Genomic DNA, 25656 nt, shown 5'->3' with positions numbered 1-25656 from the left:
TCTGTGAACAGACTAAATCAGAGGAGTGTTTCACATAGGGAATAAGATAGGCGTCCTTTAGTATTCTCCAAGGGACAGAGCCCCCTTCTCCTGTAGGTTTTGGAAAATCCTGTCTTCCTTTCTGAGGACTCTCTAAGCAGGGGTCTGTCCAATCTCACCTGTAATATCTTGTACTCTGCTCAAACATTGGCTTCTGGCTTATTTCCAGTAGCCACCAGCATTGGCTGGACTTGTGGCATCGTGTCCTGATGTGCTGGTAGGCCCTCCTGAAAGCCTGGGCCATCCTGGGAGCATTTCCATTTGCTGATGGTTGTTAGACTTCAGCCAGATAAGTCAATACTAGAAGATATTGGTGGTTTCTTAGATTAGAGTCTTTCGAAGCAAAGGCTGTGTAAGTGGTTTATTGAGGAATTGCTATCAGAAGAAAACAGTAAGGAAGTGAGGGAAGCAGCAGTGAGCCAAAGGAGCTGAGAAAATGTGCTTCCAGCCAAAGCTTAGCCTCAGTTTGATCCCCAGGGAGCTCTGAAGCATGGGACCACACTGTTGCCTACCTTGCAGCCAGGGCTCAGCCTTTTCTCATTACTTATGGGCTGCAGACTGCTCCTGGGGGAAGAGCATCATCTTCTAGCCATTTCTGAACTAGGTGGTCCATGAGACCTTCCCCAGAAAAGGGCTCGGTTGTGAACCGTCAGTAGCCAAAACGCAGCCGCCTACACTCCCCACAGTGAGAGGTGTACCAGCTCTGTAAAGGGTCGCTGACAGAGGCAGTCTTTAGAAACAGAAGTTGACATTTGTACTTCTTAACCTTAGTGCATCTCTTTCCATTCACAAATGGAGTTACCCTTCTAGGAAGATAGCGGCATAACATTTGTTTAGTGTTTTGAACTTAAAAAATCAAGTTTATTTTCTTATTTCATTGTATACCTGCAAAAGCTGTGTCAAGTGAAGTAGGATAGTTATTGATGCTTTATAGTTAAGAACATTGCAGTACATGATGGTTTAGGGACTTAAGGTCAAGCAGCGGTAGTTTCCACTGGGCACTCTGTTTAACCCTTGCAACAGCTCTTTGAAGTGGGTATTGTTGTCACTAGAAGTTGCGATACGGGAGGCTAAATTTTCAGAGCTGGTATGCAGTGGACTTGTAATTATGGCCACCTTCATAACTCCTCACCTTGCTTTGGTCCCACCATACCCTGCAGCCTCTACAATTGGTAAACAAAACCAAGTCCAAAACCCAAGTTTTTGACATCCGCAACTCTTGGAAAGAGGCCTCAAGTCATGAATGAATGGGCCATTAGGTATAAATTTTAAATGTCTCAATGGTTTAAAGCTAGCATAGCCATATCAGGCTGAGTTGGTAGTGCTCTAGGAGTTGCTACATCAAAAGTAGCCACATTTGTGATATTTTAGTTGTTCAATTTATATTCATCTTGTAGTCCTATCTAGATTGACGTGACAGCCTGAGACTCCAGGCACTGTGTATCATACATAATTCTCTTGTTTTTTTTTGTTTGTTTGTTTTGTTTTTTTCATAGTGAGGCATAAATGGATTATAAGATAGAACTTTGAGAATTTTTAATTAAGTTGAGAATAACACAGGGTAATATCTCAGGCATCTAGAATGCTTGAGAGGATAGGGTATTCTGGTTTAATAATTTATTCACTTGGCAAACACTTATTGAGTGCTCTCTGTGCCAGTTAAGGAGCTGACAATTTATACACATGTAAGTAGTCCCCATAGCAGGCGGGTAAGAGTGCTATAACATTAGCCAAACTTGAAAAGGAGTATTTAGGCCTTTAAAATTAGTTTCTTAGTTAATAGTAGTATAGTTGTGTTTTAAAGATTACCCAAAGCAAAGATGTCCCTACATTCTGTTCATTTATAAAGTCTTTATTGGAATACCTATTGTGCGTGAAGTATTTACTTTAACCCAGTCCCGTCATGTGCCAAGTCAACAAACTTTGAAAGCAGTCTTAGGAAATACAGTCATAACATTATCTATGTGAAACACCTCTAACTTGTAACATATTATAAGATGTGTATTGGTGGTCATGATGGAGTCAGTTTGGGTTAGGTAAGACAGAAATTATCATTCACATATCTAAAAATCAATTAGAAATGAAACCAGTGTGATTCTGGATAAAGGGATATCCAGAAAACATTTATTGAAATCTCATTAAAAATATAAATAAATTTGTGCCTGAATCTTTTAGCAAAGATTTTATTCTGAGGCTGAATCTGCTTGTCTTATTTAACATGAATTGTGCATAGTTAGAAATCAATTATGAACTTTTCGGGAAGTAACTAATAATAACTAATAATATATAGAATAAATGAAATCACTAGTTAGCCTAGCTTATAACTTAAATAACAAAAGATTTTACTGCAGGTAAATAGCAGACAGGTCTCCCCTCCTTCATCTCGTATGCTGTGATTAATATAGGTCATACTTTTTAAAGTGGTCATACTTTTTAAAGCCTTCATCTTCAGATTTATACTATTATATATTGTTAAAAGGTGCCAGATGCCTGAATAGTTCCATAGGATGCTTTGCATTATTATATAGTATTTACTTTGAAAAACATTTAAAGTATATAGTGTTGTTTTTCCTTTCAAAATATGAGTTTGTTTATCTTTTTCTTAATATTTGCCTGTGTGTGTGTGCGCGCGCGTGCATTTATAGTCCTGTTTTAATCAAGGGCAAGTAGGATATGATTTAACTAAAATTGGTTTTATAACAAATAAGTATGTTTTCTACTGTGAGGTACCGACCAAGTCAAAGAATAGATATATACAATTGTCTTATAAAGTAGTTGTGCACTGTGTGTGTGCTGCAGGAACTGTTCTGAGTACTAGAGATAAAAGCAGTGAACAATATAGGAAAAGTTTCTATCTTCTCAGAGGTTACTTTCTAGTGTGAATAGGGAGGAGGACAGTAAACAGGTAAAATGAATAGCAACTATTAAATGCCCAGAAGAAAATAAAATAGTAATAAAGAGAACTAGATTGAAGTATACTAATATCCAGTGTTATTAAAGAGTGTTATAATTCAAGAAGTTGAATCGCTTAAGTTTAAAATTGTCATCACTTCAAGTGTACTAGTTTCTATCCCTTCAAGTCCCCCCTAAATGTATGCAAAACAGAGTTCTGTTTCTGCCTGTGCAGAATTAACTGCTACAGAAATTCTCTCCTTCTCCCTGCTGTAAACAACTGGAACAATATTAAATATCTGTTTGCAGATATTGGGACAACAGGCAGCTCAGGGCCATGATCCCTAAGAGAAGGGAAATAAACGAGGCTGGCATCTTTCCCCCCATCTTATTGTCTGAAGGCAGTTTTCAGATCCAAGCACAGAGATGAGGAACCAAATAGCCCTGTGATCTTACTGAGTTGAAGAGCCGGAGATTACAGTTGAGGCGGCTAGGATTTGTGAAGGAGAGTACCAGAGATGAGGAGCCTTCATAGGGAGAAAGCGCTTTGCATAGCTGTAGAGGATGCCCGGTCACCCCTTGTCTAAGTACTGCTTTGCTCACGTGTAGGGAAAAACTGGTTGGAAAAGAATCACTGAAAAGCAGTAGGTCAAACCATTTCTGTAGCTCACAAAAGGCTGGGGATTAGTTCGTGTTCCCACCTGCAGAGTGGAAAGACCTCATAATACAAGGGAAATAGGATAGAGTCTGTAGAAGAGTATCAGCTAGGTAATGAGGCTAAATTATCCCTAGATCAAAGTCTGCTCTGGACTTGCCCTAACAAAGCTTAAAAGCAAGCATTGAGGGAGAAAACTGATCTGAAGTAACTTAACTGCCTACCAGAACAAGGCCACTTTTAACAAAATCCAGCACCCCAAAACATAACACTAAGTGTCTGGCATTCAATAAAAAATTACCAGAAATGCAAATAAATAAAATATGACCTATAATGGGGAGGTCAGCTAATAAAAATAAACCCAGAAATTACAGATGGAATTAATAGACAAGAAGGTTAAAACAACTACTATAATTCTATTCCCTATGATCAAGAGTGTAGAGGAAAACATGAACATTTTGAAGATAGAAATGTCTAAAGTAGAAAATACACTGGTTGAGGTAGCAGCAGATTAGAAACTGAATAAAAGATAATTTAAAACACATAGCGATAGAAAGTATCCAATATAAGGCAGAGAAAGGAAAAATAGCTGAAAATAATGAAGAGAGCCACAGTAAATCATGGGAGAATACCAAGTGATCTCAATGTGTAACTGGTGTCTTAGAAAAATGTGGTTAGGAGAGGAAAGAAAAAAATGGCTGAAATTTTTCAAATGTGATGGAAATGATAAATCCCAAATCTAACATGGTCAATGAACCCCAAAGAGAAGAAATATAGGGAATACCACAGTAAGACACATAGCGATCAGAGTGCTGAAAACCAATAATGAAAATAAAATCTTGAATGTGCCCAGAGAAAAAAGAGGCAATATGTACAGAGGAACAGAGAATGAAAAACAAGACAAAACAAAACACGTATCAGAAATGTTGCAAGCCCAAAGACAATGGATCAACATCTTTAAAGTACTGACAAGGAAGGAGAGAAGGATGGAGCGAAAAAGGGAGACCGGCAACCTAGGATTCTATGCCGAGCATTAAAATCTTTCAGAAATGAAAGGAAAATAAAGATCTGTTTTAAACAAACAAAGCTGAAATAGGTTTTGCCAGCAAACCGTCACGACAAGAAATGTTAGTTTTTCAGGTAGAAGAAAAAAGATACCAGATGGAGATTTGGATTTACACGAAGTACTTTGGACACGGTAAAGGTGAAGTTAAATATAAAAGACCTTTCTTGTTTTTAATCTCTTGAAAAGATATAATTAATTCATTAAAGCAGAATGAATAATAGTGTATGGAGTTTATAACACATATAGAAGTAAAATGTTTGACAATAACATTAAGGGCAGGAGAAAGGAAATCGTAAGATTCTTGCATTGTTTATCCCAAGAATGCAAGATTGGTTTAATCATTCAAAAACCAGTCAATGTAAATTCACCATATCTACTGACTAAAAAGAAAACCATATGATTGTCTCAATAGATGGACAGAGAGCATTTAATTTTTTTTAATTTGATATAATTTAATTTGATAAATACTCATTCATGATGAAATTTCTCAAGAAACTAAGAGTAGAAGAAACATCCTAACTCGATAAAGTGTCTATTAAAAATTTTACAAGTGACCATACTTACTGATAAAAGACTGAATGCTTTCTGAGAACAAGGAATGTTCGCTTTCACTAATTCTGTTTAACATTGTGATGGAAGAACTAGCAGTATAGTACAGCAGGTAAAATAAATACAATGCATTCGGTTTGGGGGCGCAAAAGGAGGTTAAAACTTTTATTCTCAGACAACATAATTAACCATGTAGAAAATCTTAAAATAGGTACCATGACGATAATCCTTGCGGGAATACATAATATGAGTACCTCAAGAAGCTCACACAGTCTTATGCTGAGCTGATTCAGCAGAATTGTTTGCTTGTTCTAATCAGCCCGTATGTGGACTGGGGTGTTCTGTTATGGGGACTTCAAAATGAATGTGTGTGGACAGATCTGTGTTCAGAGTAGGATAACAAGGAGAGAGTGAAGGGATTCTAAGCCTCATGTTTTGAAGAAAATCACAAGGAACGAGAAATGTTTCAGTAAAAGAAGGAAATACTGGAAGTGTACAAACCAGCTGTCTCTAGATATTTAAAGGTCTCTTGTGTGGGGATTGGAGACCACCCCGCCCTCCAACCCCTGAATGTTCTGGTTACAGGGAAAGATATTTCTACTCACGACAAAGTTTCCCAAGTTGTTCAAGTTTGGCAACTTTTTGGACTAGACAGTATTGGCACGAGTGGTATGCTGTCAAGGAGATTCTAGAAACTTCTAAATAATACACCTCAATTACAACCTGTGTTAATACCTTTAAACTCTGTCTGTATTTGTAAAAACAAATTTGTTAGCCTCCCCGATTTCTCCTGCTTACTCTCTCTGCCCCAGCTGACAGTTTTCATTACCACTTATTTTTGTAACTCATTCTTACAAATTTTAGTTACATGATGCTATACTTTCCTGGTTCTCCTCTCACTTCTGTTATGGTTCTTCCTTTCTGATGATGGAAAGAGGATTTGATAGCCGACTGAACTACATTGCTTGCAAAGTGATTCCCAAAACTGTGATCTCATAAATTATAAATGATTATGAAAGTTTATATAAATCCCTTCCCTTAAACTTGGAAATGCTTTTGTAAAAAAACATTGAAGTATGTAATGACAGAGTATGCTGTGCAGTGTAGACTTACCCATTCACTAAGGAAATCACTTATCCTTTCCAAGTCAGTTTCCTTATTTTACAGAAAGGGGATGATTATATCCACACCAGAGCTGTCGTGTGCACCAAATGATTAAGTAAAATAATATACGTGAAGATGCTCTACCATGAAAAAACTCTTTATATGCAGAAAGTATTACTAATTTAGATATTAAGGTACAGATAAACATTTTATAAATCTGGTTGGTGTTTTTTATTTTTAGAGTTGTATCCTAGCAGAAGATTTTCTGTAGATTGCTAATTTAATTGAATGTAACATAAATATATGAATATATGACTGAAGAGTGCTGCCTTTCCAAGTACCGTAAATGAGACTTGTCTGCTCTGGTCACATAGTTTCATTCTTGAAAAGTTGCTTTGATAGGTGGCATCTTTAGGGTTTACCATTCAGCACCAGCTGCATCCACTAGATAGCAACACATTTGTTTTGTTGTCTAATTTATTGATATTCTGCCTCTTCCTCAAAAATATCAGAGGCAGAGCTGGTTTATTTTAAGCAGCAATCTACAGGCAGAATCCTAAGGCAAATCTGTCCTTTCATCTGTCTGTCTTAAGCTAGATAGCAAGTATAGTAACACATTATTGACCCTGGTCATTTTTAGCAGCAGTTCCTGGGGTTTTGTTCCACAGCATCACCCAATGAATGAACATCGTGTTATCTACTGCGTTTATAGAGCTTGTAAATAAAAATTATCATCTTATTGACTTAATAACTGTAATCAGATCTCGATTCATACTGTACTCAATATCAAGCCATTTTACTTTTCCAGTGATTTTTTAAATTACGTGTAAATAGATTATCCACAGATTTTTCACATCAGACTTTTCTCTGAGATGTCCATTACCTGCTACTCTTGTCTTTCAGTCCTTAATTTCTCAAGGAATGTAGACTAATTGTAATAATAGCCAAGGTTGAGTAGGGGATGACAAAGATGATTCTTTGCCATATGTAGAAGATATTTTTACAATGGAAAATGACATTTAAAAATCTTTCCCACTGCTTTCCCCTTTCATCAGATTTGTAAGATTTTAGTAACATGCCTAAGGACTTGGTTAGTTGATATTGGAGCTGAGCTTCAAACTAAGTGTCTTACTCCTGATCTATTTGACATTCTTTCCACTGTCACATTATGTCTTAGTGCTGTCATCACTACTTGATTCTTTTATTATATAATATCCCTGATTTCTTTGGATAAATTTGAATTGTCATCAAATATAGCCAGAAAGTAAAAGTTTTAATAGAATATGCACGGAAGAAAGCATTTGGGGAGTATAATAGCTTTTATTCATTTTTGTTAGTGACTCATTTTATCTGAGGATTGTTCGAAAGGTTACTTTCTGCACTATGCTAGATGCTTTGATTCTTTTGCCCAAGGATTTAATAATCTAGTGACCCAAGATTTCTTTACTTATCCCAAATTTATTTTATATATAGAGTCAACAGACAAATATTGGCGAACATGTAAGAACTCAGGATATAGAATTTTTATGAGCCCTTACTGAAGAAAGTACCAGAAGACAATTTTCAGCCAAATAGGAGGTGAATGGAGAACCTTTGGCAAAAAAGACTAACATCTAATTATTGAATTCAGTGTAGGACTAAAATGAGAGAGTGATTGCCACAGAAGAAAATGTAAATGTTATAATTCTGACAATGTGGAAATAATAAATAATAAAATAAAAGATGAGAAGAAGCAGAGAAAGGGTGAAATGTAGTGTTGTATGCATGCTAATATCCTCAGATTTTAGAGATAGAAGATCTCTGTTTTAAACTATCATTTAAAACAGAAAGGTATAGTATATTCAATGGTTTTTAAAAGTGAGCAGTAGGAAACATTGTAAAATCAATTACAAGTGTGTGCGGGAGGATGGTAGAGAAGAAATGAGAAATCCTCATTTATCTTTGTGTCATTAGAGAGTTAATGAGTGAAACCATATTTATGTAGTTGTGTACATAAAAGTAACCACAAGGATAGAAATATAACTCTTCTGAGTAATCATATGAAATACAGGAGATAAGGCAAAGCACAGACTATAATGTGAAAGATTTTAAAAAGACACTACAGAAAAGCTCGGAAACTGAAAATTTTTAAAAATAGCATTTACAGTAACATCAAACATGTAAAATACAGTTGATCCTGATTATTTTCGGAGTCCCTGTATGCGAATTTGCCTACTCACTAAAATTTATTTGTAACATTAAAATCAATACTTATGGCACTTTCCCGGTCACATGTGGGCATGAGCAACATGGCAAAAATTTTGAGTTGCCAGATGAAGCTGAACAAGGGGACGTTCTGCTTCTTTGTTTCAACTCTCATTCTATAAACAATTATTTGTAAGGAATGTATATTAAACAAGCTGTCCTTAAACAGAAACATATCAAACAAGATTAAGAAAAACAAGTTTATTGATCATTTGACAAAAATGTGACCAGAGGCTCACAGGCAAATAACGAGAATCAACAGTACTTATGGATGAATCTAACCAAAGAAAGACGTGCATGCAAGACTTGTACACTGAAAACTACAAAACATTGCTGAGAGATATATCTAAAGATACGAAGAGATATACCATGAGGGTGGATCAGAAAACTCAGTATTGGTGTCATTTCTTCCCAAATTGATATGTAAATTCAACACACTCCCAATCAAAATTCCAGCAGGCTTTTTAAAAATCGACATTCATTTGAAAATGTAAAATCTTAATAAAGCCAAAACAATTTTGAAAAAAAAAAACAAACCAGAATTGGAATACTTAACATTAACCAACTTCAAGACTTTTTTAAAGCTAGAATAATCAAGATAGTGCGGTATTGATGTAAAAATAATATAAAAAGATCAACAGAGTAGAGTCCAGAAATAGACCCTCACATATATGGACAACTGATTTTCAACAAAGGTGAAAAAGCAATTCAGTTGAAAATCGATAGTCTTTTGAACAGGTGGTGCTAGACTATTTTGATATCCCTGTTGAGAAATAGGAACTTTGATCCATACCTTTTACCATGTACAGAAATTAGCTCAAAATGGATCATAGACCTAAATATAAAACTTCTAAAAGGAAACATAAGAGAAAAATCTTTGTGATTTTGGATTAGGCAAAGATTTCTTAGACATAAAACCAAAAGCATGATTCCTAAAAGAACATGTTGCTATAAATTAGACATAAAAATTAAGAACTTTTGCTCTTTGAAAGAAATTGTTCAGAAGATGGAAAGACATGCTACAGACTGGGAAAGAATATTTGCAAATCATATCTCTGATAAAGGATTTGTATTCAGAATTTTTAAGGATTCCCCAAACTCAATAACAGCCTAATTTTTAAAAATGGGCAAAAGTATTGAACAGGCACTTTACTAAAGAAGATATACAGATGGCAAATTAGCATGTGAAAAGACTCTCAATGTCATTATTCATTAAGGAAATACTAGTTAAAACCACAGCTGGGTATCACTCTGTAGTCATGAAGATGGCTAAAATTAAAAGATGACAATACCAAGAGTTGACAGGATGTGGAGCAAGTGGAACTCACATTCATTGCTGATGGGAATGCCAAATGGTACAACCAATTAGGAAAATAATGTGGCAGCTTCTTAAAAATTTACGCATATACCTACCATATGTCCAGCTATTCCAGTCCTAGGTATTTACCCGAGAGAAATGAAGGCATATGTTCATACAAAATGTTCATAACAGCCTTATTTGCAGTAGCCAAAAACTACAGCTAACTTGATGTCCATTAGCAAATGAATGGATGAACAAATTGCCTTACAAGGGAATACTACTCAGCAATAAAAGTAACGAACTATTGATACATTCAGCAACATGGATAAACCTCAAAAGAATTATTTTAAGTAAAAGAAGCCAGACTGAAAAAATAATACATAGTGTAAGATTCCATTTCTATAAAATGCTGGAAATTGCAGTCTAGTCTATGGTGACAGAAAACAAATCATTGGCTGCCTGGGCATGATGAGGAAGTGGTTGGAAGAGAAGAGTGAGTTACAAAGGGACATGGTGGGGAAACTTCTGTGGGTTATAGATATGTTTATAGTTTTTATTATGATGGTTTCATAGATATATGAACATGTCAAAACTTTACCAAATTGTACATTTTAAATAGATATAGCTTATTGCCTCAATTACTGCTCAGTAAAGCTGTTTTTAATAAAAGACAGTAATAGCAATATAAGCAGAAAGTTTGGCTACATCTTATACCTATCAATAAATGTAAATGTTCTAAACTTACATATTAAAAGAAATACATCATATAAAAATACAATTACAGGCTGTACACAAGACATGTTTAAAAGAGATTTAGATTCAGAGTAAAATTATGGAGCATATCAATGAAATGCAAACAAAAAATAGCAGAAGTTTTAATCTTAATATTAAAGATTTAATTCAGGATAAAAAAAGATATTTAACAAGTCAAAAAAAAGGTTTTGTATAATGTAAATGGGTGCAACCCAGTGAAAGTCTTAAGAGTAGATTAGTATTTATCATATAGCAGCATCACTTTCCTTAAAACATACAGAAAATATAAGGAAAAAGAAAATTTTGCATTGTATGCATGTAATGTGACCTTTATAAGCTGAAAACAGAAGCTATATCTTCTTTTTAGAGCACCCATGATTGTTCAGACAAGTGTTCAAGTAATATTTTAATCATAAAAAGTAAAATTACAAATGTATTTAAAGAATGGAAAATTCTTAGCTTTATCTGGGAGTGAGGATAGTCTTGCTAATTATTAAGTAAAATATGAAAATGAACAAACAAAACTACTGATATTTTATTGTATACGCTTCTAAAAAATCTACGTGGCAAGAAAACATCTTAAATAAAGTTAAAATCCAAATGAATGAGGTACTTTGCAACAATGGAAGTGATTTCTTTGATGTATAAAGAGTACCTACAAATCAATAAGGAAAAGACCAATAACCCAAAAGAATCATGGGCAAACGATATAAACAGTTCATAGTAAAGAAAAAGATGACTTTTAATTGTTTTAAAAAATGTTCAGTACTCTGATTTCTCTTCAGATCATATAAAACATGCTCAACTTCAGTCATGACGGTAGAAATGCTAATTAAAATCACAATGACATTGTTTTTCATGTATTGGGCAGTGCAGGCCATAACACTTAATAACTCCCTATGAGTGCGGGGGAAACTCACTCTCATACACATCTGGTGAGAATAAATTGGTGTAACTTCTATGAAAAGTAGTTTGACAGTAACTTGCAATATTAAAAGTGCACATACCACTTGATCCAGCAATTTTATTTCTAGGAATGTAGCCTATAGATATATCCGCCTGTATGCAAAATGAATACATGGGTATTTATTGCAGCATTGCTTGTAAAATAGAAATTGTTTCATTTTTAGTTAAATTAAAAAGAGATTTATTAGATAAATAAGGCTGAATCTATACATCAGTTAAAGAGACAGCACTAATAGGTGATCCAGACCATTCCACAAGCTACAAGCTGTGTTAAGGGAAAAAAAGGAGGGGGCAGAGCACTGTACTGCATGCTGTCGTTTCTTACATGTATCCGATGCTGGTACAGACTGAGATTCTCCCTGAAGGGATCCACATGGCGCTGGTAATAGTGCTGTTCTCTGTGATCCAGGACGGGAATTGGAAGGCGCATCTTATTCACTCGTAACATTTGGTGCTTTACACACATTACCTGATTAAAAATATTCTTTGCCTTAGAAATCAATCAAGAACCTGGAAGACCCTACAAAATTAAGTATTAACTTATCCAGTAGAGATTATGAATGTTTTAGTAATAAAAATAGCTGAATATGATAGTAATTATTATGTGTTGGGCACTGTACTATGGGTTCTTTACAGACATTGTCTCAGTTTTTCCAATAATCTTTCAAAGTAATTGTACTACTTTACAGTTTAAGAAAGAGATTCAGAATATGACCCATGGACACAGATAATAAGGGCCCTTTTAAGAAGTTCAGTTGAATGACGCTTGAGATATATATTTGCTTCAAATATATATCCAAGCTTCTACCAAAAACATTTATCAATGGCTTGTGTGATGACAGGTACGCATGTTAGTTACATAGATGTTTTCTTGTACTTTCAAGGAAAGACAGCTATTGTCTTACTTAAAATTTTTTATATTAAGATTGGAACGTGCATGTTTGCAGCAGGCTCAACATCTTGGGAATACCAACTGCCAAGATAAATATCGTCTTTTGAGAGTAAATATTTTCATATTTCCATATAATTATGATGTGGCCCTACTGAACTGGTTTTATTCCATAAAGAAAATGAGATTCTTCAGCAGATGGACAAATTTTAAATATAGGCTAAACCTTCAAAATAAAGATCCAAGTAATATGAGGGAAAAAATGGAAAACATCCCTTCCCTTATTGTTTTATATCTTTTAAATGAGAGGTTTTGCCTCTATCACTATAAATAATCAATAGCGTTTTGTTTTGTATTTTGTTTGATTTTGAGCAAGGGCAAATTTCAGTCTTTGTATTCTTCAGTACTCAGGAGATTGCTTTGACAGCTGATAAACTGGCCTATGTATTAAAATAATTATACGGCAAGTCTTTGGGTATCTTAGTATAAAATCGATTTATGTCAGATTCATTTCATAGCATCTGGAAGTTTGCCTGCTCATGGCAGCAAATTAGGGTTCACATTTACTATTGACTCACTACGACACATAGTTTATGGTGGATACTTAGTATTTTCCATCCAGTGCTCTTTAGAAATAAGATATACCTCGTTTACCTAGTAAATGCATTCATTAAAAGAAATATGTAAAAAAATTATTAAACAATGAATTTTACTTTTTTGGCTTGGTCATTTTGCATGATGCTCTTTTTATTTATAATTCTTATTTATTAGGGTTCATTGTTTCAATTAGCTTTATTTCCTGTGGCAAGTAGCTCACATGTAGGGAAATACTTAAATATTCGATTAGAAAATGGTAGATGTTGCCACAGACAAATTCACGTGCATTCTTTAAAGCATTGTTCATTTACCAACTCTTCTTACATGAGTCTGCAGTTAGCTTTCTCTCTCTTTCTTAGTCTTAAGATTTAGAAACAAAGAAATCTCACAATTGTTTTCATTTTCACTGACATACTTGGCATTTCACAAATATATTTGCATCTTCTTCATTTCTTCCCATGTCCATTTGTGCTCATGTCTAGAACCATAAAATGTTCAAAAGCAAAGGCACTGCGGTTTTGCAGAATGAATTTGTTGGAGGTCAGTTTCTCTACCTCTTACCAGACAAGTGTAGCCCCCACCTTTCTCCAGGTGACCATGGGGTCATCTTTGCTGCAGGGTCAGACTCTGGCGTAGCCAGCGGCTCTGACATCTGCTGTGCGTGTTGGGATGGATGAAGTTTCCCAAGGACTGCCTCGAACTTTCAGGACTGCGCTCCTTCCTCATCCTCTCCTGCTTTGTAGGTGCTGCCACTTAGAGTCAGTGTGGGGAGAAGCCTACAGGCTGTGCACTGAAGTGCGCACTTTCAAAGTCACCATTAGAAATAGGCTGTCATTTATGGAGACTAGTGCGCAGAAGGTGATTGGTAACGTAACATGTTTATAGATGTGTGTCCTTGTTACAGCACCCCTCTGTGGAGAAACTGTACTTCATCCCCACTTTACAAAAGCGATGAGACAAATAAAACAACTAAAAGAGGAGATTGCACATTAGGTTTAGCTCAATAGGTTTTACAAGTACAATGAAATAATCTATACAGATTTGAATCTGAACCTTTGTGATAAACTGGGTGGATACAGAAATAGCTGAAGCATCTTTGTCCTAGACGACAATAACTTTCCTGGACACAGGACCGACCAGCACTTGTAAGATGACAAAACTGAGGCACAGGGTGCTTAAGTAACTTGCCCAGAGGCCCACAGCCAGTCATTGGTGGACTGCGAATTCAGCCTGATCTGTACTATTAACCTTGCAATATGCTGCCTGAATTGAAGGCTGATTTAAAAAGACAGCAGCAGTTCCTCCCCGCAAAGAGCCTTTCATCCAGTGTACGTGCTGGAATTCCTGGGGACAGATCTCCACAAGGCACATGAACATGCCCCATGTGTCGTATTTTCCGAACCGTATCCGAATCAGGTCAAATCTTGTGACTCGTACCACCAACCACATCCAGCTTCAGTGGAATTAGGAGTGACTCTGAATTAGAAACAAGGTCTCCTCAAACATTCTTACTCTCTCTGCCATCCGTGTTTGCTGGATTGACCGCCTCCGTCGTAGCCCCTGACCAGCACTGTGCATGTAGCAGGTTCTCTGCAAAGGTTTATGGAATAGCTCAGAAAGCCGATCCCAGACAGGCATGGTTGTGGCCCAGTGCCAAGTTCAGAGCCCTTGCCTCTAACAAATACACTTATCATTGTGATTTATTTATTGCACAAAACACTTGATTTTGATGAAATCCAAGTTAGCATTTTGTGACTTTCTAATCATAGCTGATTCAGGCAATCATTTTTGAAATATGGAATATCGAATAAGAGAATATTTTAAAGAGTACCTTCATGTAAAAATAAATTATGAATTCCTTTAGCCACGTCCTCTCTTTAGAAACAGCACTCATACATATTTTATACATAAATTGACAAGGATGGCAGAGATCTCATCTTCCCTGTGGCAGTTTGAACCAGACTGATTGAGGATTTATTGCCTAATTAACTTGTCAATCTGACATAAAAGTCATTAGTTCTGGAAAAACATGTTTGTCATACTGGGAGTATCCCTAATTAATATAGTCAATATCTAACGTATTTAAAACTAAACAGAATAATAATCTCCAAAGCATATGTTATAGACTACAAGGAACTGGTGATAAACTTCTTTGGGTCATGAAGCAGTGCTCTAAGTACAGGTTTGTATTTGAGGAGAGACAGTGCCATGTTGTATATTGTTGCTTCTGCTTTAAATACAGTGAAATCAGTGCTACTAACATTGACTCCCTCTGCTGATGAAGCATAAAGGTAATAACTGAAGGCTCACAGAGGTTGTGTGATTTGGACTGAACTAGGATTCAAACCTGGGGTCCAACATGTTCTTTTCTCAACATCAGAACCTGCTAACCAACTTGACCTTTGCGGTGTCCACTCATGGTCTTATTTTCCCTTCCTAAAGTGCATGTGAACTTGGAGCTCAGCAGGATAAACCAGGTAGTCATATCAAGACAACCGTCTGACACAGTGTTTTCTTTTGCTGATGTTCAGCCACATGCTGGATTATCAATCGGTAGTGCAGTAAGGTGCTGCACTGCCAGTGACCTCACAGGGCAGCTATCATGTAACCATATGCTGATACCTTATAGTATCGTTCCCCCAAACCCACTCTGCCCCAGCATCACCATGTACACAGTGCTATGTAGCAAAATCATTCAGTAGTATTTCCAGGCTGCTGAGCAGCTCACGGCAAACTCATTCATTTGCTCGTAAATGCGCACATTTCTATCATAAACATAAACATCAGAAGTTGTTTTTGAACTAAGAAGGTTTGATTCATTGGCCCCATTCAGTCCTACCCCCATATAGATTCCATTATTATGTTTTTCCATACCCATTAAAATGTTTTTTTTCTCTAGCAATGCACCCTGTCATAGAACGCTTGTGTTTAGTAACCAGAACGGCTGTGAGGGGCCAGTGTAGTTATTTTTCCATTTTATCAGGTCTTTTCTGCACTGTAGTTTTGCTGTTATTTATTTAAATTGTATGATAGGCTGAAATATTAACTTACAAATTAGAATTAACAGTTAAAGTAGCTGAAAATAAACTTGCTTGAAACATGCAGAATAATTGGGGAGCCTGTACTTACTCTATTGTGCCTTATTACAGAGTGCCGAGTCGTGGATATCATTTAGAAAGCCATTGAAAATACAAGCTTATGTGATGTTTCTTGGTGGACCCCAAAAGACAAAGAGGTCACTGCCTCTGCAAGTAGAGTGAGTGTATAGGACATTTCCTAGGACTGTCCCCAGTGGGTGGGCTGTTAGAGCATCTATGACTTCTTTTTGAGATGTTTTGTTGGAAATGGAAGGATGGGGTTCAATGAACAGCATCACAAAATACCACCATGTTAGGTCACATGATGCAGAGCTCTTCAGAGCAGCTCTGAGGTTTATCTGGAAAAGCTTCCTTCAACGCATAAGCCATACCAGGTGTGTGTCCCTTTCTTTTGACAAGCAGAAAGAAACTATGCTGGGTTCTGTGTTTCCAAAAATACATTTATCTGACTTAGACACTGTGTAACCTGAGAGCAGTAACTGGTTTTATAATAATCAGCATCCAGGACATCTAGACAAGAGAGATTATTAAACTCTTGAGTCATTTGATTCTAAGACATAGTAGTAGAAAAATTAGATGTCTATGTGAAGAAAAAGAATTTCATTTCATTCGAAACTCAGATTCTCTCTCACCCACCCACACACATGTGCACACGTGTGTTCTCTTGAACGAGGATTGGTCTAGGAAGGCATGCCCGTTGGCATACATATTACATGTGGTTTGCCAGAGTTTGGCTTCATAACTTCTAACGTAACTGGTTATCTTCTTCTCCTGTCTTCTAGTATCCTCTCTGTTCCTGCTCCAAATATGTAAGGACTAAAAATTTCCATGTGACATGCTTAGTGGCTTTTGCCTTTATGAAAATGCTTTGAATCCTTTTATAAATTAATCTATAAGTAGTCGTTTTAAACACTAATATAAAATTTTTTTCACATCTCAGTCATCCAGCAACTGAAGATTACCACACACAGTAAAGATGTATATTTACTCTAACCACAGACAGCCTCTTAACATGCATTCAGGAGCACATGAAACATCCATTAGGAAGACAACCCCTGTTTTGAGTAAAAGCACTGTGATACCTACACCTGTCCCCTGCCCAAGGGTATGGGTAAGGCGAATACACAAATCACCATGATGTCTTATGTGAGTTATCATAAATATTAACAAATCAGAAAAATGCTCTGGCACCAGTAGGCCTTGAAAACTGATTGGTCCAGTTGTCTTTTGTTGTGTAGTTAACTACTGCAGAACTTAGTGGCTTAGCAAGAAACATTTGATTTTGTTCATACTTTGGTGGGTCGGGAATTCGGGGAGGGCACCTGTGGGCAGTTTGTCTCTGATTCACATGGCAAATGCTGGGGTACCTGGAACTGTAAAAGACTCATTTCCAAGGTGGCTCCTTCACTCACACGTCTGGGTCTTGGTTCTCTGTGGCCTTGCTCTCCCCACATGGCACTCCAGTCTCCAGGGACTCTCCCTGTAGCTTGGGCTTTTTCTTGGATGGCTCAGGACTCCAAGAGCTATTGTTCAGTGGTGGCCAGGGGAAGCTGCAAAGCTTCATCGACCTAGACTCAAAGTCCCACATGTGATTGCTGCAGCATCCTGTTGATCAGACACATTACTAAGGGCAGACACATTACTAAGGGCAGCCCAGATTCAAGGGGAGATGAATCAGATTACACCTAGTAATCTTCAAAGCAGAAAGTTATGGGCTATAAAGGAGCTGATTGTAAAACTCCTTTGGGGGATAAATCAGTTTTGCAATTACTGGTTGCCCAACAACTACTTTATATATGAGGAGAAAAAGTGAAATGTTACACATGGTTTGTTCTACTTTGTATTTGATTTTTGCCTTAATGCAGTAAAATCAGTGAGCCTGGCTTTCACTCACCAGTAGGTTAAGTATGATGGTAATAATGCTAATTGTATATGGACAGCAGTGACAAGAGAGGTCTCTGAGATGACATGAAGCTTTTAAGTCGGAGTGATGGGAAATATGGTCGTGCTGTTGACTGAAATAGGAAACCCAGGAAGAGAGAAAAAAGTTGGGTCCAAACAATTTAATAATGCTTTAGACTGCAAGTAATAGAATACCCAACGAAAGGCAACCTAAAACCCTCATTTTTCTCGGATAAATCTGGGGCAGACAGTTTAAGATTTGATTCGGCTCACAGACGTCAGGGCACAGTCTGCTTCTCTGAGAGTCTGTGACCTTCCTCTCATGTTACAAGATGGCTACCTCAGCTGCAAACATCACATTAATTTTTTATTAACAGAGAAAGGAAAGAATCTCTCTTAACGTCTCCCATCCCCAGGAGCTCCACAGTGGTGAGGACGGGGTTGCATTTCCATGTGCTAGCTTCAGAGGAGACTAGGAGAACCAGGCGTGGCATTTTCAGGCTTTTTCATGGGAAGCCAGCTCTCCTAGCAGAGAGAAAGGCATCAGGTAGGTAACCAACAATGTCCGCCACAGCGATGAATTCCATTTTCTTTCCCTACACAGTGGCTGAAGGTTCACTTAGAAGCCTTATAGAGCTTGAATTAAATGGCTAAATCATAGCTATGATAAATTAGTATTTTCTAGAAACAGTTTCTCAGTGGGCTTTTCTTCTTTTACTTTGTGACTGAGAGCTAAGCCCACTGCTTCTTTACAAATAAAAGATTTGATAATTTCCCTTATATTTTTAAAATATGAATGAAAGCTCCTTTGGCTGCCATGAAGACATGTATCCATCCCGTTATACATCTTGCAGAATTGCCTTCCTGGTATCATTACACATTATACATCTTTATAAGGGCCTTTATGTGTGTACACGTGGGTTTATAAGATGGAAGAATTTCTGTAGACATTATGAATCATGTTTGTTTTAAAGTCTGGAGGCTTAGGAAACTCTCTGATATTTAGAGTTGAACCAGGACAACCAATTCTAGCTATTCCCCTGAATGGCACAGGATGGCTGAGCTGAGCCCGAGCCTGTGACACAAGTAGGATAAATCTCAGAAAATATAGAAAGTATCTTGGCTCTGAAAGAGCCTGGTTTGGACATTTGGGATTGCAGAGTAGTGCTTTAAATTCCTAAACTGGATAAAGTTAGAATCCTTTGTTCTGTGGATGTGTAATTATAATTGTCTGATCTGTAATTGTCCAATTGTGATAGTTTAACGCGATAAAATTCACACGTGATAAATTGGAGCTGAGAGTGTCACTATTGGTACCTGTGCTGGTGAAAAGTAGGCTTGAGGAAGGGAAGACCTGAGGAAAGAAGGTCTAAATCTCATCTTGCATCCGTAGCAGTCCATTCGGTCATCTGACGTTCACTGAATGCCCACGTGCCCTCAGTACCAGGCGTGGAAGAAAGGGTAAGGCCAGGTCTGCCTTTGAGGCACTCACAGTGTTAGGAAAGGGAAGTGGCAACCTTGCCTCCTTCTCCTCAGAATAGAAAAGTGAATATGAGAAATCTGTGTGGTCTACCAGGCAAGCTAGTTGAGCTGGTTTTCCTTAGAATTTTAAAGTTTCATTTCCAAATTTGAGTTGGTATAGTAAAATCACATTATGTTACAGTAATTGTGTTTGAACTAAATTATAGCGAGTGCCAAGAGAAAGCTTTGCCTACTCTTTTTTTTCTGATATTTCAGAAATAGATTTCAAAGCAACTTAGTGCCTTAGGGAAAATTTTATTTCCGTAATACTTAAAATGATTGACTCAAGTCAGTGAATCTGTAATTTACTAGAAGCTGTATTTCTGAAAGTCATTTTAAATGATAAAGATTATTGCTGAAAAATGGATACATCTAACCAAAATAAAAAGCTTAATGCCTTATATACTTCCAGAAAAAAAGCAACAACTGATGTCAGCCTTAAACTCTCCTCTTAACTTCCCCCAACCACCCAAGTCTGGTCTCACTCTAGACTTAAATATGCAAACAAGATTCTGTGAGTCCTAATTCATGTCATCAAGGAAAGTCAGCACCTCTCCATTTATTTCTGAAGATCCCAGTGGTGGCCTTAGGTGTTCTGGTTTTGACTGCCACTTTTTCCTCCAAATCTCAGTCCTGGCTTCAATCCCAGTCTTCCAGGGCCCACTGATCACCATGCTTCTCCACCCTGTGGGTGCAGCCCGTTTGGGCCCTAGGCGCCAGCCCTTAGGGCCCTTCACAAGCAGGCTTCCTCTCCTGGCTCAGCATGAACAGGGAAATCACTGCCAGGACTTAAAGGTGGATATCACACCTCATTCATCAGGATCCCTGCTACAGGGGAGTGAGTGCATTGCCTGCTGTCTCAGAGCCACTCACCTCCTTCTGGGACTTGTTTCTCCCTGCAGAATCTGTTCCTACTTCCTTATCTTCTCCAAATCCGGGGGCTTCCAGAATGTAACCCTCAGCTGGGACTTTCTTAACCAAAAAGTCTCAGAAAGTATTTTTCTAGCTCCAAAGCATTCACCATTTCCTAACTCTGGAGAGTCACATTTAGCCATATTACACACACACACACACACACACACACACACACACACACACACACACACTTTGAAATTGTAAATTTTCTTTAGTGGACTCAAAATTTTCTTTAGTGGACTCAACTAACTGGATCATTAAAGGCCTCAGAGTCCCCATGCTTTCTACCCTGTTTGGGGGCGGCCAGGCAGAGGCCATCCTAGGTCTTCGTACTCTTTGCTATGGGCAGTTCCCAGGTATGGTGTCACTTTTCCTATAAATAGCCTTTTTTATGTGTTACATAGGCAGGCTTATAATAGTTTTGGTTACAAAAATGGTTTTAGAATAAAACACCTTAGAAGAATTGGGTCCAGTGACAACTTAGGGCCTGTGAAATGGCAATTTCTGGTGCTCCCCAGAGTGGAAGGGTTTCGTGTGGGAAGTGTGCTGAGGGCTGTGCTAGGTCATGGGTGAGCATGGTGAGTCTTTCTGGGGCACCAATGTCCCAGTAAATTTGGTAGAAATGTTTAAATGTTAAAACTGTAGGCATATAGAGCAGAATAGAAAATTCATAATAATTTTAAATTATGATGTTTTAAGCTTGAGAAACTTTACTTCAGGGCTGTTCTCCCAGACGTCTCTAGGGCTTCAGGTAACTCTCTTCCAGTAAAAGCAACTTTGGTGGAAGTTTGAGAAACACTGTACTTCAGGAGGTACCACCATAAAAATGTATAACTTTTTAAAAGGTATTCTGTTATGACATTTGTTAGCTCCTTATTCTGACATTTTATGTAATATGTGCCTAGAAAGTTGTGTTTGAGTCAATGTATTTGTAAATTGGGTACTTGTAAATGCAATAGACACTTTTTAATGAACCCTGAAATAAGTTACTATAGTATTACTCTCTGGTTATTAGTTTTATAAGTTTGAGTGTAATAAGATCATTTTTCTTAAAGCATTTTTTTTTTACTTAACTGTAAAGATAAACATCCACTTATCTTAAATTGGAAATAGTTCTTTATTAATTTCACTTTCAAAAAATGTCACTTTTATCAATACCGTTGAATTTATCTGATTCAGACCAATGAAAATTTAAGATTATATTTGTTACTGGAATTAAGTAGTCTAAGAACTATTTTTTAGATTCCTGACCATATCGAATATGTAAATTATTATTTATAATACTTGTATTATCTTAATGAAGCACATACAACAGAACATCAGTTCAATCATTCAGTTTCTCAGGGCAAATGATTAAATAACCATGAGATGAACAAGGCTAACTTCAAACATGATTTGGAATCTTGTACTATTTATTACTCTACGCAATTATATTGGTCAAATATAAATGTTCAGACATTTTCATTAACATGCTATATATGTCCAGTTACTTCCAAATGCTTTCTTACTCTTCGTACAGTATCATCATTCAGTAAATGTTTAATAGATAGGCTTATTAAAGTTTTATTATGCTTAATGTAAAACAGTAGAAATGAAGATAACTTAGAATGGATAAAATGTAATTGAAATAATTTGGAGTACAATTTAAATAAACGCCTTTGTTAATTTAAAATTTAAAAGTATGTGACCACAACTTAAGATATGTTCAAATATATCATTATGGAGAAAATAAGAATAACATTGTATTATTGGTTTCTAGATTCTTTTGTAAAAGACTATTAACTTTAGCTAAAAATATAAAAGATAAAACTAACTTAGCTACCTTACTTATTATTAATTCAATAAGTATCTTGGTTAAGCAACTGCTTATATAAGATTTAAGTAAGATGTAGAACAGAGTATAAATATAATTATCATTGTCTAGAAAAGTGAATTATATAGAAATTCTTATAGAACATTTATAACTTCAATGATTCTTTTACTGTGATTATAATTACTATGATTATAATCTATATGTAGGAAAAATAACTATAACAAAATATTATTGACTTAGTTGTTATAATGTGAAATAAAGTTTAAAATTTTAAATAAATTATATTAGTCTAAAAATCCTATCATTGAGTTAAAGAAACATAGAGAAAGTGTATGTTTTTCCGGGAATATGATTTAAATTAAGTTTTGTAAACTAGTAAATTAATTTTGATTTGATGTAAGTACAATATTATTCATATTAACATAGAATATTTGGTAAAACCAGAATGGTGACTATTGGCTGCTCAGCACAGGCTCTGACTGGTAGGGAAATGCTGGCTTGTGTTGAGTTTTGCTGGTAGGACGGTATCTCTTAACTACAAACAGGAGTGTGGTTAAGTTGTTGAAATTAAATTGTAATGAATATTTTTTAATTTCATTATTAGGCTATCAGCTGCAAAGGTCAACACAGTATATCGTACACTCTGTCAAGGAATCAGACTGTGGTGGTCGAGTACACACATGATAAAGATACGGATATGTTTCAGGTAACATCTTCCTTTTTTTTAATGGAAATTTTAGACATTTTTCCTTCAGTTCTTTATTTTGATATGTAATCAGAACTTCTGGTACATTAGCCTTTGGTGGTACCCAAGGAGAAAGAGATGAGGATAGCATAAAAATTATTCCTATTTGGTTTTTGAAAGACTAAGAAAAAACTTAGTTCTAAAATTGCAAAAATATGTAGAGAGAGGCTATAGTCACAGATCTCAATGCAATAAAAATAGACTTTAATAACAAGAATAAAAATTTTTATAGCCAGCCACATTTAAAAGCCAACATGTTCCTAAATAACACTTGGATCAAAGATGACATCAAAATTACAATTATAGGCCTCTTTTAAAATAATTATGGTAACACTATATAGCAAAACTCATGAGATGTGACCAACATCATACTCAAAAGAAATGTAAAAACTTAAGTGCCTTTATAATGTGGAAAGAAAAAAGCAAGGGAGGGAGGGAGGAAGGAAATCAAGGCACTAAACATTTATCGCAAAAAGTCCTTTTTAAAAAATGACAGTAAGAAAGTAGAGGACAAGTGCAGGAATAATTTTAGTAGCATATAATAGAAAGTCCGGAAAGACATCAAAAGAAAGCAGGAGGACGTAGTAAAGGAAAAAGTCAATTAATTTAAAAAGAAGAGAATATTTCCAAGATTTGGTACTTTAAAACAATAGCCAATTAAAATTAAAGCTAATGAAATAAAAAATTAAGCACAGATTGGAAACCGTGAGGCTTTGCATTTCTGTATGGAGTTAAATGATTAATTAAAGGTTGTTGAAATAAATGTCAAAGTATCATGTAATAACATCAAAAATAAGAAAATATGTTCAACCTCACTTATAAAGAGAGAAATGTGAATTCAGATCACACAGCGATACTATTGTTCACTTAAAAGATTAGCAGAAATCCAAAAGGATTTGTCAGAGATGTGGGGAGACACTCTCCTACATCGTATGACCTCTGTGGGTTGTTGATTTGGAAATACCTATGACAAATACAAAACACTTATGTTCTTAGACTTAACTCTTCTCTTTCTAAAGCTCTTCTCTTTCTGAAGACTTACAGTATCCCTGCATACACATAAAATGACATTTTTACCAAGTTATTGCTCCAGGCATAGTGTAATAGCTTAAATGTCCTTCAGTAGGGGACTAGTTCTGTGAATTTGGAGACAAGCACGCAGTGGGGGCCTCCAAAGCTGTAAAACGGAACGAGAAAAAGCTCTACATATGCGGAAAGAGTTCCAAACTTATTTAATGAATTAATATTAATATTATTAAATATATTAAGCCATTGATAGTATTATATTCAGTTAAGATTACTTAATGTTAAATGTTAATAAAGTAAATAATTAATGTTATTAAATATGTTAAATTTTAAATAGCATATTAATTATTAAATATTAAATTAGTATAATTAAATTATTTAAATAATGCTATATGCATTAAATAAAGCAGTTGCTTGTTGGAGAAGAGGACAAGGCAGGTGATACACTTGGAGGTATTTCACACTTTTTTATTTTTTTTGAATCTTGTGAATTTGTTAGCTATTTTTTAAAAAACAGTACTAGATAGATAGATAGGTAGAGTCATAGTCATCATCACAGTCATAGGGACATAGTTATTTAAGTGCCAGTTTGAACTCGAAAGTAAGATTTTATCATATTTAGACAAAATATTAGGTAGTTTTACTCTTCATGCCATTTCATTTTATAATCTTAATGTATTTTTCTTTTTGTTCTACTAAAATCTCTTCCTAAATATGTGAATACCTCCCTGTTGATATTTTTATGGGACTTCATAATAAATTGTTAATACTTTCTAAAATTATATATCTTCCATTTGTAAGATTTTTTACCATTTTACATAGAGAGAAGATTCTCAGTACTAAAAAGGTGAATCAAGAAAATTTTACATTTGTAGGTAGTACATTTTTTATCACTTAAAATTAACAACTTACTGTGATGGCATATGTTACTTCATTGCTATTCTTTAGTGACACGTTCTGACATAAAGAGTGTATTCTTCACTATTGTACAGTCACATTCTATCCCAGTTGTTCACTTTCTTCCTTTTCATCTCTGCAAATGTAGAATGAAATAAAGATTGAGCTGGATTTTTTTCAGCTCCTGTTAATGACCTTTTTTTTTGTTTAATCATGGTATGAATACCTGACATGAGGTCTACCCTCTTGACAAATTTTTAAGTATATTATACAGTACTTTTAACTGTAGGCACAATGTTGTCCAGCACATCTCTAGAACTTAGTCACCTTGTGTAACGAACTTATCCTGTTAACCAGTATCTCCTCACTCCCCTCTGTCTTCAGTTTCTGGCAACCACCATTCTACTGTTTCTATGGATTTGACTATTTTAGATAGTTCTTAGAAGTGGGATCATGCATTTTTTTCTCCTTCTGTGACTGTCTTATTTCACCTGTGTTTCACCCCTAAATTCACCTGTGTTGTCTCATATGCCAGAATTTCCTTCTTTTTAAGGCTAAGTAATATTCCATTGTATGTATGTACCACAGTTTCTTTTATCCATTCACCTGTTGACATTAGGCTGTTTTCATATCTTGGCCAATGTAAATAATGTTACGGTGAATATGGGGGTAGCCAATGTCTCTT

The 25656-nt window shown here is 35.9% G+C and overlaps 1 protein-coding gene across 1 annotated transcript in view; it reads left to right on the top strand.

Annotated features, from left to right (window-relative positions):
- The window catches only part of PELI2 (pellino E3 ubiquitin protein ligase family member 2), a 154653-nt gene that overhangs the window by 110898 nt on the left and 18099 nt on the right, over positions 1-25656 (top strand). The window contains exon 3 of the mRNA XM_039866526.1: positions 22908-23009. Coding sequence (XP_039722460.1) covers positions 22908-23009 — 102 coding nt within the window. The remainder of the gene's footprint in view (positions 1-22907; positions 23010-25656) is intronic.

This window comes from Pteropus medius, unplaced genomic scaffold (genome assembly GCF_902729225.1).
Source record: "Pteropus medius unplaced genomic scaffold, Ma_sr-lr_union100, whole genome shotgun sequence".
Classification (NCBI taxonomy): Eukaryota; Metazoa; Chordata; class Mammalia; order Chiroptera; family Pteropodidae; genus Pteropus; species Pteropus medius.
Note: the sequence above shows the minus strand (reverse complement) of the source record. Positions and strands in the feature narration are given on the sequence as shown.